Source organism: Tuber melanosporum (assembly GCF_000151645.1).
Source record: "Tuber melanosporum whole genome shotgun sequence assembly, scaffold_2, strain Mel28".
Taxonomy (NCBI): Eukaryota; Fungi; Ascomycota; class Pezizomycetes; order Pezizales; family Tuberaceae; genus Tuber; species Tuber melanosporum.
The window spans coordinates 613,028-628,960 of NW_003298863.1; the positions used below are offsets into that span (position 1 = coordinate 613,028).

Genomic DNA, 15,933 nt, shown 5'->3' on the forward strand with positions numbered 1-15,933 from the left:
TACTCGAGTAAGGTGGGGTTCTATTCGAAGGATAGCAAGAAATAGATTAATGGGTTCTAAGTTAGATGTGCGGATTTATTGGGCACGTTAATTGATCCTGGGCCGGGGCTGACGGCTCCTCGAACACCGTCGTACCGGTACCCGAACTTCAATTTTGACCGCAGTCTTGGCGGGGGCGAATACGATAATTGGCCTACCGTACGATATTTACTCTCTACGAGTACGAGTAGATCCACTATCGCTGATCTCAGCAATCAGAGACAAAACACCCTGAGAAGGAATGGTGTTTTCCAGAAAAGGCACAGCTCGGGCGGGCCACACCTGGCAATGACTGTAACTGCTATCCGCAATTCTGTTAACCTATATACTCTCCTAAGCCTCCTGTGGCTTAGTAAAAGTACAAGTATGGTAATTCTAGTTGCGCATACCGTTACCTACAAGCGAGCCAGGCCCCCGATCCCCGATAGTGGATCTACGGTAGAGTGTACTGTACTCGAGTACAGTAAATATGGTACTCGAGTACCAGGTATGATACCAGGTATGATACTGTATTTGTAGGCTCAATGGGTTAGGTTGGCACACCGGTATATTTGCAAAACTACTATTTCCCACATCATTTGCGATAAACCACTAACCAATCCTATTCAGTGGAACTCTAAGCTACAAAAAAAAGCTACAACTATCCTTGACAATCCATCTCTATCCCCCCCCCTACCGCCCCCACCTACATATTGGCCTTCCTCGCAATCTCCAACGCCTTCTCCAACCTCTGAATCCTATAATTGACATCCGTCCTGCGCACACTGGTCTCGTAATCATCCGCCACGAGTGCCGCCAATTCCCCCTCTCCAAGCGCGCTAACCTGCTCACTACAGAAGCACTTAACAGACCCCTCCCGACCAAGCAGATACCTCTCAACAACCTGGTTGACGACATTATCCGCAAATCTCTTAATTGCGATAGAGTAGTAGCATTTGAGGATATCGTGAATCTCGTAGACTGCCTGATCCTCAATACTCAGGTTCGCGTTCTCGGCCAGAGCACGAACATTGGCGTGGTAAGCATTATCGATAAGGCCATGACTGCGCAGGCGTGCTTCTAGTCGCTGCAGGCGTGTACTCTGGAGTGTTGTTGGGAAGGTAGAGTTTATAGTTTGCAAAGTTGAAGTCAACTCATCCGCCAATATTGTCTCGAGCTGCGACTCAGCTGCCGAAATAGAGGATTCGATCATGGGGTTCACTTTCGCAAGGATCCTGGGCAAGATTGATTCGTCCTCGATTTTCAACTCGTACAGTGCGGTGCTAAATTTCCTAACGATATTCGCCGTGGTGGCAAGGTGCGATTCGGAGATGGTGTTCCAGGCGGAGCACTGCTGGCGGAAGAGCGACTTGACGGCTTCCGGGTTTACCGTTCCAGGGAGGCACGCGCCGCGGGCTTCCCGGTACCAGTTGCGGATCCAGGTGTATATCGGCTCCGGCTCCGCGCCCCCGGCCCTGCTGTGATTAAATTCATCGTCGAGCTTGTCGTCGACCGCCCGGAAGGGCATGAGGTACCCCTCCTTTTTCAGCGTTCTGGCGAATCGCTCATTGGCGTTGAATATGTGCATTCGGAGTTTCAACGGATCGTCGCTAGGTAAGCCGGGATCGTAGGTACCCGCCAGCGCGCGGTCCACCGCTGCCTCATACCGGTTCACAATCTTTGTCAGGTAAACCCGCTGTTCGGTCGGTGTCTGCCGCGCTGGCCCAAACTCGGCCAGCTGGACCCTGCTCTCCTGAAGCTTCCCTGAGATTTCCTCCACCAAGGTCGGGAATTCCTCGCGGATGTGCTCGTACAAGAGTTTTCCCAGGAAGGATTTCAATGGCTTGATCCCGACCCGGTTGCGCTCGAGTTCGCACCAAGGGCTAGTCTTGAAGAATTTTTCCTCATTCAGGTGGCGCTCTTCTATGGTTACGCCGTGTTTGAGGTCCCTTGCTGAACGGTTCTTGACCGCGAACCAGCCATGTTTCAAGTTCTCAACTTCGTTTTGGAGGATGCGCAGGATCTGCCGGCTGATCCGATTAGACGGTGGGGGACTCACGGCCGTTGGGGGAGGGGGAGAACTTACACTACCTTCTTCACCGGGTTGGAGAGCATCGCATTTTGTTACCACTCCCACGGTTCTGGAACCGGTTGGATCTGCCGCCCGGGCCATTCTGAATACCTCCTGATTGGCAAGGTTATTTCGTCCGTCCATGACCGCCCTAACCCCTTCGTCAATACTTGCTCACTCTCTCTCCATACATAGTAACTAAACCTAATGGATGAACTCACATAATAATAGTTCTCCGATCAGTTATATAGCTCTCGATTAGATCCCTAATAATCTCCGAATCCTCCCTGGTCTGGTACTTGGTCGGATTATGAAACAAACCCGGGACATCCACAACGCTAAGGTGAGGATGATCCGGCCCAGACAACTCCACTCTAAGCACATGGTTCGAGAACCTCTTCTCCAGATCATCGATATCCTCAGTACCGGGTTTCGGCAACCCCATGCGCTCCGCCGCGTCGCTGAGGAGTGCGGAGAACTGGTCGACCCCGAAATCACTGTTGTCGGCGGTGTGCCTGAAGGCGGCGAGGTAGGCGCGCTGTGCCTCGTTACCCTGGGCCTCGGGGCCCGGAATGATGGAGACTTTCACGCGGGATTGCTCGGAGGGCGCGCGGCGCAGGACTATTTGCGTTGCGAAGCGCGTACATAGGTCGCTGGCTATTGGGAAGGCAAGCCCTGTCAGGCCTTCAAGCAGGGAGGACTTGCCCGAGGATTGGTCGCCGACTACTACTAGCTGTTGGTTTTTTATTCATACCTAGGTTAACATTGTTGGATCGGTTGGGGGAGGGGGCTGGGAGGGAGTGGTACCTGCGGTAGCGGGATGTCATCGCTGATCCCCAACTCCCTCAACGAGTCTATGATACTTAGTAATTTGACACGATCCTCGCTGTCGAAGCTTCCCATGTTCTTCGGCCACTTCATGTTTCGGGCTTTTCCTTTTTCCTGCGGGGGGGTTGGAGCCAGTGGTGCTGGTGGTGCTGGTGGTGCTAATAGTGGTAATAGAGACAATGGAGGAGGGGAGGGAGGAGGAGGAGGAGAGGGGGATGATGGCGGTAATGACGGCGAAGCGGACGCAAGTGCCTTGCGGACTACTGAGAGCGCTGAGGACAGAATCTTGGCTGCTTTGGTGGGTGATAGAGATTCGATGTTGCTGGTGGGGCGGGGATTGGGGGAGGGATAAGGATTATATATATGCCTCCTTCGCTCGTTTATCAGATTCTATTCGTTAAATTTTATTTATTTAGGCCTGTAGCCTTAGTCTACCGGTGCCTATTAGCTAGCCACTCACAAATTGCAAAGGGATGGGCTATCAACCTCAACTTGAAATTCAGTTTGGACCCCAGTACCCCACCTCCATAAGGGTAAAAACATGTTGCGGCGAGCAACAGAAGCGGAATACTAGCATCTAGTTTTGCACAATTATTTAGGCACCTAATGTACAGCACAGTCCTGTCCTGTGCTCTACTCAGGCCCCCAGAAACAGCCCCAGCTATAGCCAGGCCTCCCGCATATCATACATACAAACGAGCATAGACAGGAAGAAAACGGTTCGAGTTCCCGAGTGAGACGGAGGGCTCGCCCCCGCAACGGGCCGCGTTCCGGGTGCGTACATTTCTCATAGTGAATGTTCAATGTATGTACTGTACAGTACAGTACCATCCTTGTATATGCACGTTTGAGTCCCGAAGTGCAGGTTTCAGGCACCATTGCATGAGTGGCGCTACTACCCGCCTAATTAACAACACCGTTGCTATTAAAATCGCAGGGTATGAATGGTAGCCGAAGGAGTGATATATTAAAGTAGGATATGCGATTGTAGTTTAGAGATTCCTTGTGATCTTTCCCGGAGTCAACGGTAAGTGTTATGGGGGGAGACGCGTCCAAGGCTCGAAATAAAAAAATTTAAGTGCGATATAGCTCAACCTTAAGGTAACAATACTGTGCATGGAGGGGTTGAGGGGCGGTTGCGGATTCTGTGGTTTGTTGTGTCGTACGGTTAACTCATTGATAACTCATTGATTTCTTGACATGGTTTGTTAGGGAGGCTGCAAACGGTATGATAGCTTGTCAACCCGCAAGGAGGCGAAAGGTTCTACAAGTGATACGACAGCAGGCATAGGTCAATGATTCTGCTTCGTGTTAAGGTGAGGTTATCTGCTGCCGTTACAACACTGACATGAAAGATTTTACCGAACCGCGCGCGGTACCGCACCATCATACCCCGAAAGTAGTTGGGTAATTTTCTAGGTTCCATCTTGTTTTTTTTTTCCCAAGCTAGAGTGCTTACATCCTACCCCCTGGGCCTTCTCTACGGTACGTAGCGAGTTCTTAGCCAGCTTGCTAGAAAATAATATAAAACCAGCGACAATCTACCCGCGCCCGCGCTCGCTCTGCTGAATCCCGTTAAAACTTTAAAATCATCTCTGTAAACTTAGAGATCGGCACTTTGGAGTCGAGAGAGGGGGAAAAAAAAGATACCTATTCTACCCGCAGCTCTTGCTGTACCTTTCCCCCATAGAGGTTTTTTTTTTTTTTTTTTTTTTTTGGCAAATGGGACTTTTTGTCCTAGCGTTATTCTGCAGGTTTTCTTGGAAGACTCGGGGTCCGATGTGGGTTTGGTCATAGCGGGTGCTGCATAGCTATCCGTAATTTTCATTCTGCACCAAGTGGTGATTTAGTTTAGGAGATGCCCCCCCCATTTCTCTCCCTTTTGTTGGGATGGAGTTCCGAGTCTCGATAGCTCGGGAATTGGGTTGTAGAGGCTGAATACAAGTCTACCCTTTTACCCCCTTGTGAGGTGGAGGGAGATGGCAAGGTTTGGCGTGCGCTCTCGTTGCTGAGTGTAACATCTGTTATTTGCGAAATCAGTTTCGACGAAAGCTTTAGGACACTAAGCCAGGCGGTTACGTGTTTGGCTTGATGATAATGGGAGATGGAGAGCCCATGTGCTCCCCGGTCTGCTGAACCTGGGGTGTCACAGCAGGATAGGGAGAACACTCTATGCTCCAAATTGAGACAGATAGGATCAAGCCGCATATCCGTCCACAACCGGGAAATTTTAACAGCTTTATCAATTTGCTTTCTTCTTCCCAAGCCTTCGCAGGGAATCTAGTTCCGGTCGAACGTCACAACCGCTCACTCGGTGATAACTACACGATCGTTTGAAAAGATTTCCTAACATCCGGGACCAGTCCATGTCTTCCATTCCTTGTTCCTTGTCCCTTAGCCATGGCCAATTACCTGTCCTTGCTATCTTTCGGAGGTATGGAGTTATCAAGGTGGGTATGATAGATGCAATGATTCGTTGGGGTAATTTGGGTATTCTTTTTTTTTTTCACAAACACCCCGGAAGAGGGCTATCACGGTGCGGGAACGGCGGAGGCATCACTCTCAATGGTTTGTGTTTGATGTGTCCTTTTTAGCCGCTCTTGTTGGAAAGGGTAGGCTGACAGCCTTTCTATATTAGAAGCGGTTTGTTTCTCCCTATCGTGCTTTGCAAACGCCGCCACTATATAGTTCTCGTGACTTGAGTTTGTGTATCTTGGAAAAAATGAGGAGTCCGGTGGTGATGCTATTTTTTCTGCTATAGTATGAGATTGAGATTGCCTTGCCCGAAAATGAGGCTCTTTGGTCCGAGTATCGCTCTCACACTCATTTCGCTGCAAGCCCGATAATATGGGTTCACGGAAATACAGATACAGCAAACTGATCCCATCCATTACCAAAGCCTATCATCAAAGTGAGATAGGCTAGAGCTTCACTCTTAGTAGCTATCGAATAATGACGAGGCGGGGGGACTCTTTACTTTGTACTATACTGCAAACACACACCGAGGCTTTAAACTTCTCCTAATCTTATAGTGCCTTGCGCCCAACGTGTACACCGTGGCCGATGCAGCGCGTAACACTAAACCCTCTAAGAGAATAGCACTGTACCATAAACACTAAACTTTTAAATTATCCCATATTCTGTTCTCATGTTATACTTATAGGTTAGGATGTTTAATATAATACTAAATATACTGAAAGTATATATACAGTATATATCTCATGGGAATAACTAACTACTTTATTCTGTGACATGTCATAATGTTATCCCACATAGAGAAAATTTAATGAAAATGTTTAAATAATAGTTATCCTTGTTCCAACTCGATACTACTTGTGGCAATATAGGGATGGGATTTGTATCTTTACTGAAGAAGATTTTCCTGTAGCTGGTATAGTATTATTATTCAAACTAGCTGATAACTTCGCCAACTAGATTCTCTCTCTTCTAGCACGTCTCCGGAGTGTTGATCGATTAGCTGGTAGAGGAGGCATTGGTCCTGATCTGGCAGGGCTTGATATATGAGCAGAATCTGATTCTCAAAGAGAATGTTCTTCCATTATACAGTATAGCTGAATAGAAGACAGAACTGGTTTAGAAATAGGGTAGTTTATACTGTAGAGTAATATATTTTAGACACCAATATTAAAATACTGAGAATATAGAGTGATTGTAAGAATAATTTATAGGAAAGTTAAATTAAATTGGATTTGGGGTTTAGTACTAACTTTAGTTACTTAAAGGGTTGAGTGTTATGATACACGTTGCATCGGCCACGGTGTACGTTTTGGAAACAAGGCACCAATTTTCCCTTCCACCCTTCACCTCACAAACTGTGCTTCCCTATCAGTTTCCCGTAGATTTTCATCATTGACCCTCTCCTTCCCTTCTTCTTCCCGACTCTCTCTACCCTTCCTATTCCCCCCCCCACAATTTTACCTCCCCCTTCACTCTTGCCTATAAGTAAGTCCTCTCCATACAAACTTCCCCCAACAATCTTCATCCTCCATCATCTCCACCTTCCCTCAGCAACCTCTCCTAAAGTCAAGCTGATCCTCTAGGATCTTCCATCACATACCTACCATAATGGATTCGACCATCCCGTCCTTCGATGACATCTTCACCAAAGCAATGGCTACCTCGAGCGCTCCTTACCCCGACTTTACCGCAAAGTACGAAATGTCCCTCGCAGCAATCTTTGCCGATTTTCCGGAGAAACCGAAAGACCTCGACGAAGTTGCTCAAATCCTCGAGAAGACTGCAAAAATGATACTCGATGCAACCGATTCCTCCACCCTCATCCACGGAGTCGAGACTTACAAGAATATTGCCCACAGATGTTTTAGCTGTATCAAGGGGTTGACGGATAATTTGAACCTTGGTGCAAATGAGATCAGGGATTGTTGGGCTAGGGCTTCACGCTTCGAACGAGAAGCCGATGAAAAAGGACAAAAACTTCAAACTGCAGAACAGACAATCGGTTACCAGGTCAAACACATTTCTACTATTACAAAAGCTTGCATGACCCAAGAAAAGCTGCTAGAGGAGTGCATGTCTGAGCGTGAGCATGGGAAGAACAATTATCGCTGGCTGACTGAATTGCGGGATCTGTATACCAAACTGGAGTCGAGCCACAAGCAGTGTGAGGAGCGATTCCAGGCACTAGGGGGAATGTTGAAGGACAACGAGGAGCTCAAGAAAGAGGTACAAGAATTGAAAATTGAAAACGCTCGGCTCGCAGTTGAGAATTACACTCATGAGTCTGCCGCTGATTTCAAGAAAACTTTTACCAACCAAAAGCCCCTAGAGCCCTACCCAAAGGCTTACTCAGTCAATGGCGATTTCCCCGGACATCTCTCGATTGTCGAGACTGTTGGCCCAGCTGGGTCTGTTGAAGCATTGCTGTCGATGACCATTGGGCTCAAGAGAAAGGAGGCAAATTTGCCAGGGCAAGATAGACTGAGGAGAAAATGGAAGAACGGAACGGGCAGTCCCTCGTTCCAGGCACCAACGGAGGCAAGCAGTATGTATAGGGTAGTTTCGGGGGCGAGCTCAAGGAGTGCCGATGATACCGCTGGGGTTTCCCACAAGATGTCGAGAAATCTAAATCCACTACCGCCAACCTCAGAGGAAGCGTCGACGACCCACCAAGCAATTCCAAAAAATAAAGGGAAAGAGCCAGAGGAAGCCCCCGAGGACACTCCCAAGGAGGATGAACCCAGTGCGAAATTTATTACCAGCGTAGTCTCTGAATCCCGCTGTGTGGTGCTCACGAATTTCCCCCTAGGCACAAAAACTTCGGATTGGTGCCGAATAATCCGTGGGGGAAGGATTGAGCAGATCCTCCTCGAGGTGCACTTTAGCAAGCCTATCGCTCTGGTCTACTTTTTCCATGAAAAGGACGCCCTTGCCTTCCATGAGTGGGCCCAGAAACCGCCAAGACTCAACATCAACAACTATCAAGTTGTCTCGAAGCTACTTGATGTACGTAAGGCCGCTAGTGTTAGTGTCGCCGAAGAATGCCGAGTGGTAAGAGTCCCTCTCAATCCTGGAGCCGATAGAGGCGAAGCAGTGCGAGAGTTCTCTAGACTTGCGCCAAAGTTACGAATATCTCCTGGATGTTTACAAACGGTCGACATTATTGAGACTCGCGATGGAGCGACTTGGGCTGAATATGCCTTTGATGGCAGAAACGAAGCAAACAAATTCCTCAAAGGGATCATGGCCTGTCGCGAGCACATGAAACGCGCCATTTACGGAAAGGATCAATGCGAAGAACCTTTGCACCAAGGAGCTAAAGGCAAGAACTGGCGCATTGGTGGCAACAGTGCGATAGACCAAGGAACCACCAGGGAGTAGCGAGTCCGCCGTGAGAAACGGAGAAAGTGGATGAGAGGATCATATGTGAGCTTTCCTCTCTTCCTTCACTACAAGTGTACCCACTTCTGAGCTTGTTTTTCTGACATCTTTTCCCCTCCAAGATTAGCACTTGTTCTTAAAGGTTACACCTACTGAGGCGGTTTTAGTGGGTGGATAATTGGGGCTATTTTTTCCTTTCATGTAGTCATATTTTCCTCAATCTGCTTCCACGTATGCTTTACCTCATGGACCGAAATTGTTCCTAAAAAAAAAGGTTGGACCAAATCATTGAATTTTGATCCTTGATTTCCTCTTTAGTGCAGTGAGTTCGACCGAAGAGCATCGTGAGTATCATACCGGTCCTTTGATATAATTGATTATTAGCCTGCATATTACACCCAAAATGGCGGGTGCCCCCCCTCCTTTGCAGGGTTGAAACAGAAAAGCCAGGTTGATCAGCCATGCCCACCTTTTACCTTAATAAGTAAAATTCTGGCTGTTGGGATAAATTTATCCGGGGATCTCCTCCGAAAAAGCAAAAACATAACCGTAGTTCTGTGGGGGGAGTTCATACACTACTTGCACCTGCCACTTCAGGAGAATTACAAGGATGCCACGCTCAAGTCCTCGTGCAGCAAGAGGGAGTAATCAACCAGATGGGCTCACCGGCTATAGCGCCCTCCCAGGGAACGGTACCACAGTTGAGCCTTGAAAAACTCTGGGCGAATCTTCAATCAGCGGGTCATGCTGCACAGCAATCGGGAATTGTGAAAAAAGTGGAGATGCCCGGCTTGGATTCGACTTATTCCCAAAGAAGATCATCCCTCTACGAGAATCCGGTAGCAGAACTGACTAGGCATCTGGTCACGGGATCTGGGAATGGAGGATCGGCACCTAGGGAGTTTACACTCCCGGCACAGGAGCAGGTATCGGGGAGTTCCCTACTGGGGGAGGTGAAGATGGAAAGGGTGGGGTCGGTAAAGTTTGGGGGGAAAGTGGCGCCGGCTTTTTTATTTGGAGATGGATCTAATACAGAGGAGGAAATTCCTCCCCCGGTCGCTGATACCTTTAACTCCATGCCATCCAGCCAGCAAAGGGGGGAGGCTTCAACAACCATGCCTTCCACCAGGGGCAATCGGGGTCGGTCCCGCTTCACTAAATCGGGCGTTGAGACTTCGGGTTCTGAAACAGATGAAGAAGAGAAGATCTATTGGGCTGACAGCATGCCTGAGAAGCTTCGCACGCTTCATGGTTATTACACTCAGGCTCCCGAGGCTCAAACATCTTCAGATTCGGAAACAGATGAAGAAGAGAAGATCTATTGGGCTGACAGCATGCCTGAGAAGCTTCGCACGCTCCACGGCCATTACTCGCAGGCTCCTAAGGCCCAAGCTCTTAAGGAATGCAGATCGGTTTCAGAGGATTCCTTCTCTGATATATCGTACTCTGAACTTTACGAGTTGTTTAACAAGGAGTGCGAGGATAACGAGGAGGCCGTCGTAGGAAACGCTTCAGATTCTGGACAATAATCAACGACCGATACCCATAGTGGTCCTTTTCCTGTTAGCGAATTCTGTTAGTTAAATGTACTGTGCGTCTGTGCTGCACGCGATAGTAATAGTAGTCCGATCTGTGCAGCGAAAAAGGAACAGATTTGCTCTGTTTGAACTTTGTAGTTATACTTAGGAGGAGGGTATCATGTGTTTGAAAGCGGTTTGGAGAAGTGGACCAGTGGGGAGGATGCCCACCATGGACTCTCCTAATTTCTATCTGATCAGTGATTCAACGAAAATGTCGTAGCCATAAACAGAGATTTGGCAACTTTCCATCTCATGATCATGTACTATCACTCGACACATTACCTATTTCTACTCTTACTTATTTCTACTCAAGTTCCTTTCTGACCACCGGGGGGTTGGAATAGAATGGCTCTCGGTCATACTGGCCATGGGTGGTTGGAATAGGAACGTCTCTCAGGTATACTGGACTCCCACCCAGTTCCTTTTTCGTAGTCATATTCATACCCATATTCATCCTCATCGTCATCCTGGAACTAGTGCCCATGCCTGTAGTCATCTTCCTCATCCTCGTCGTCTTCCTGATTTATGCTTATGGCTACGACATTTTCGTTGAATCACTGATCAGATAGAAATTAGGAGAGTTCATGGTGGGCATCCTCCCCACTGGTCCACTTCCCCAAACCGCTTTCAAACACATAATACCCTCCTCCTAAGTATAACTACAAAGTTCAAACAGAGCAAATCTGTTCCTTTTTCGCTGCACAGATCGGACTACTATTACTATCGCGTGCAGCACAGACGCACAGTACATTTAACTAACAGAATTCGCTAACAGGAAAAGGACCACTATAGGTATCGGTCGTTGATTATTGTCCAGAATCTGAAGCGTTTCCTACGACGGCCTCCTCGTTATCCTCGCACTCCTTGTTAAACAACTCGTAAAGTTCAGAGTACGATATATCAGAGAAGGAATCCTCTGAAACCGATCTGCATTCCTTAAGAGCTTGGGCCTTAGGAGCCTGCGAGTAATGGCCGTGGAGCGTGCGAAGCTTCTCAGGCATGCTGTCAGCCCAATAGATCTTCTCTTCTTCATCTGTTTCCGAATCTGAAGATGTTTGAGCCTCGGGAGCCTGAGTGTAATAACCATGAAGCGTGCGAAGCTTCTCAGGCATGCTGTCAGCCCAATAGATCTTCTCTTCTTCATCTGTTTCAGAACCCGAAGTCTCAACACCCGATTTAGTGAAGCGGGACCGACCCCGATTGCCCCTGGTGGAAGGCATGGTTGTTGAAGCCTCCCCCCTTTGCTGGCTGGATGGCATGGAGTTAAAGGTACCAGTGACTGGGGGAGGAATTTCCTCCTCTGTATTAGATCCATCTCCAAATAAAAAAGCCGGCGCCACTTTCCCCCCAAACTTTACCGACCCCACCCTTTCCATCTTCACCTCCCCCAGTAGGGAACTCCCCGATACCTGCTCCTGTGCCGGGAGTGTAAACTCCCTAGGTGCCGATCCTCCATTCCCAGATCCCGTGACCAGATGCCTAGTCAGTTCTGCTACCGGATTCTCGTAGAGGGATGATCTTCTTTGGGAATAAGTCGAATCCAAGCCGGGCATCTCCACTTTTTTCACAATTCCCGATTGCTGTGCAGCATGGCCCGCTGATTGAAGATTCGCCCAGAGTTTGTCAAGGCTCAACTGTGGTACCGTTCCCTGGGAGGGCGCTATAGCCGGTGAGCCCATCTGGTTGATTACTCCCTCTTGCTGCACGAGGACTTGAGCGTGGCATCCTTGTAATTCTCCTGAAGTGGCAGGTGCAAGTAGTGTATGAACTCCCCCCACAGTAGCCGGTACATCCCTAGGATCTGTAATGTTCATATCCACATTTGGTGAGCCTCCAAGGGGTTTAGTGACAAGACCCGCTGCTAGTACATTCGCCCAGAGTTCATGAATGTTCACCTCCAGCATAGGTACCGGTTCATGGGTTAGTTCCATTGCTTGTGGTTCCACAAGCTGAGTAACTTTATCCTGCTCCAACGCTTGAGAATAACACTCTCCGGGCCCCTCCACAATAGCAGGTCTAACGACTACTTCAGATTCCCCCGCAATGGTCTGTCTGGGTGATACTTGAGCTTTCCCAACAGTACCAGGTACACCCCGGGGGTCCGTAACGCTCTTGTCCGCTTGAGGTACATCTCCCGACCGCCCAGTGACAAGACCCGCGCCCAGAAGTTCCTCCCAGAGAGTATCAAGGTTAGCCTCCGGGACCTGTTCATTCTCGAGTGCTGCAGCCGGTGGGGCTATCCGCTGGATTAGTTTCTCCAGTTGCCAGAACACTTGAAGATTGTACTCACCTGACCCCTCTGCAGTGCTATAATCCATGAGTCCCTCAGCCTCCCCCGCAATGTCAGGTTCGAGTGACATTTCTGACCCCTCTGAAGAGCTATAGTTCACGAGTCCATTGGGCTCCTCCATAATGTCAGGTTCAAGTGACATTTCTGACCCCTCTGCAGAGCTATAGTCCACAAGTCCTTCAGCCTCCTGCGCAATGTCAGGTACGAGTGACATTTGTGAATCATCCTCCACAGTGTCGGGCACATTCCAGGAATTCGGAACGTTCACTTCCACCATAAATACATCTCTCAAGGGTTCAGTTGCAAGGCCTATCCCCTGGAGATTCGTGTTTGGCTCAATTTCGTGGGTAATTGCACAGACTGCCCGATCCACCTGCTGAATTTCTGCCTCATTCTGTGTAGACTCTTGTAGCAAGCACTCTTTTTTCCCCTCCTCCGCAATGGCAGGTCCGAGTGACATTTGAGCTTCCGCCACAATGGCTGGCACATTGCAAGAACATAAAGCATCCACCATCATCATGGGGACATCTCCCGACGTCCCGGTGGCAAAACATACCTCCTGTATATTGTCACAACCCTCATTAATGATCACCTTCTGTGTCAGCTCGTGAGTTAGTGAAGGGGCTGCTGGATCTGGCTGCTGGATTTTTGCCTCTTGCTGCACGGACTCTTGAGGCGAGTACTCTTTTTTCTCCTCCTCCGCAATGGCAGGCTCGAGTGACATTTGAGCTTCCTCCACAATGACGGGCACATTGCAAGAACCTTCAGCGTCCACCGCCACCATGGGGACATCTCCCAACGTCCCAGTGGCAAGGCCTACTGCCTTGATATTCTCACAAACCTCATTAATGTTCACCTTCTGTGCCGGCTCGTGGGTTATTAGAGAGGCTGCTGGATCTGGCTGCTGGATTTCTGCCCCACGCTGCATGGACTCTTGAGGCAGGCACTCTTTCTCCTCCTCCGCAATGGCTGGTCCAAGTGATACTTGAACTTCCTCCACAGTAATAGGCACATTCAAAGAACATACAGCGTCTATCGTCATCATGGGCACATCACCCAACCGCCCAGTGGCAAGGCCTACAGCCGGGATATTCTTGCAGGTCTGATTAGTGTCCACCCCGGATGCTAGTTCGGGGGTTGGTGCCATAGCTTGTCGGTCCGTCTGCTGGAAGACTCCCTCGTCTTGGGTGAATACTTGAGGCTGATGTTCTTCCTTCCCCTTCTCAATGGCCGGTTCAATACATGCTTGAGCTTCCTCCACAACTAGTACATCCACCGACCTTTTGTCGCAGGAACTAAACACCTTAATCTCTCTGTCACCCTCAGAAACGGATTGGTCCATTGCAGGCCCTGGAGCCTGTGGAATAGCCTGTTGTGTGGAGCTAGTCCCCCCCCTTATTCTGCACCGCGAGCGAGGAATCACAGTTACACGGCGGCATGGTATCCGAGTTACACGATAGTACTTGATGGCCCGGACCTGTATTGGATGTCTTTTTCGAAATTTTCTCAATTCCAATTCAGCCCGCCAACGCCAAAACCATTTAGGTTTGGGGGGGTATACATATAGAGGAGGAAGCCCTTCGATATCCTTCGAACTGTTTGCTGTGAAGATGGTTTGGCGACTCCACGGCCTCCTCTTGGGTACTTGTATTACCTCCTGCTCGACCGCTTCCTGTACCAATCCCAGCTCGACTTCTTGTATTTCGGGATGCTCCAAAGGACGGGCCAGTACTAGATCCAACTGAATAGCTAGTTCGACATCTTCCACCCAGATCTCATCGTCCTCGTACTCCACCTCTTTAGTCACAGCCTCCAGAAGCTCAGGTGTTTTATGATCCTCGGAAAGAGAAGTATGATGAATATCCAGACCTTCAGAAAGAGTATCCTTCTCATCAGGGGCGGTGACAGCGTCTTGGTACGATGAAGCAGATTCCTCCAATGGTGCCAGCCAAATATCACTGATCCTAATTGGCCTTCCAATGAGATATCTTTTCACTGGCTCGAGACGTTCCTCCACCCAAGCCAACAAATTGCCAAGTTTTTTGAAGTTCGCATTCTGGACAGGTGCAACCCATTCGAGAGTTTTCCCAAGCACCCACCCCGGTAAGGGGAAATCCCCCAAAGCTCGAACAAGTCCTCGAGTAAAGTCTTCGTTCAAATTTTTCCCAACCCAGGCCAAACAACTGCCTAGTCCCAGGGCCACCACATATGCGATACCTGCAGTCCAGTGAAGAAACCACCCAAGTGCGCCCACAACTACCCTAAATACGGCCGGCCAGTCAACCCTTCGTAAAAGAGTCACCATTGCGCCCAAGCCAACAGCAAAGCCGACAACAATCACCACCCAGCGGACAGCAAATCCGACAGCAAAACCCACCCAGCGAACAGCAAAGCAGACAGCCAACCAAACGTACTCGAAGGCAAACACCGCCTTTGATATTGGCAATACATCCTTAACCCTATCTGCCTCCAGGGCGATTGCATCAGACACATTGTGGGATCGCTGGACCTCGTGGCCAGTGGTAAAGTCGACGGTAACGGTAATCCACTTATTAAATTCTTCTGCAAATGGATGAGGAGATACGTAGAGCTCGGAGGGTCTCATAGCTGCACGAAGCAGAAACATACAAATAAATACTATTGCCACAGCCCATAGAGCGGGCTTCAATCTCCCCATGGATACCTGAGAGTTGTTCATTCTGGACGCTTATCTGTTGTTCCACAGTTAGTTATATGAGTACTAATATGAGAAATATTGACACAGCATCGCATAACCGCAGCAGCTTGAAGGTGGTTTGTCCAGTATGGTAAAATATCAGCTACATATTCCTAGCAGGTTTATCAACCTGGCTATGAAAAGTAACGATCCCCCCTGCTCCATACTTTCTGGCCTCCAGGCTAGCTAATATTCCACCATATCTGGTAATGCAATACTGTAATGATGGGGGATTACGAACCTGAGCCAGTCCAATAATAATAAGAATGATGAAGAATGTGGAATGAGGAATGATGAAGAAAAAGATGAAAGGGTAATAAGGTGCTCTATTCAGAGAACCGGTAAAGAATTGATGAAAAGTTGTTTGTGAGAGGAAGATGTATGAATGATAAGGAGGAAAAGTAGTTGGAAGTAATGATGGTGGATGATAGAGGAATGAGAGAAGTGATGGTAGATGATGAAGGGAAGAGAAATGATGGTGAATGGTGGAGGAAAGAGAGAAGTGGAGGAGGAAGATAAGGTTGGTGAGGGTGGTATTTGATAGCTCTCCGCCCACAATGAGAGCCCGAGA

General features: G+C 48.7%; 1 protein-coding gene across 1 annotated transcript; it reads right to left on the reverse strand.

The window, feature by feature from the left end:
* Nucleotides 1-724: 724 nt before the first annotated feature.
* On the reverse strand, nucleotides 725-3,010 carry GSTUM_00005539001 (uncharacterized protein; the record flags this gene model as incomplete). Its single annotated transcript, XM_002837679.1, has 4 exons — nucleotides 725-2,041; nucleotides 2,105-2,240; nucleotides 2,311-2,822; nucleotides 2,897-3,010. The coding sequence occupies 4 exons, from the start codon at nucleotides 3,008-3,010 to the stop codon at nucleotides 725-727; spliced, it is 2,079 nt and encodes a 692-aa protein (XP_002837725.1).
* Between the last annotated feature and the right edge of the window lie 12,923 nt (nucleotides 3,011-15,933).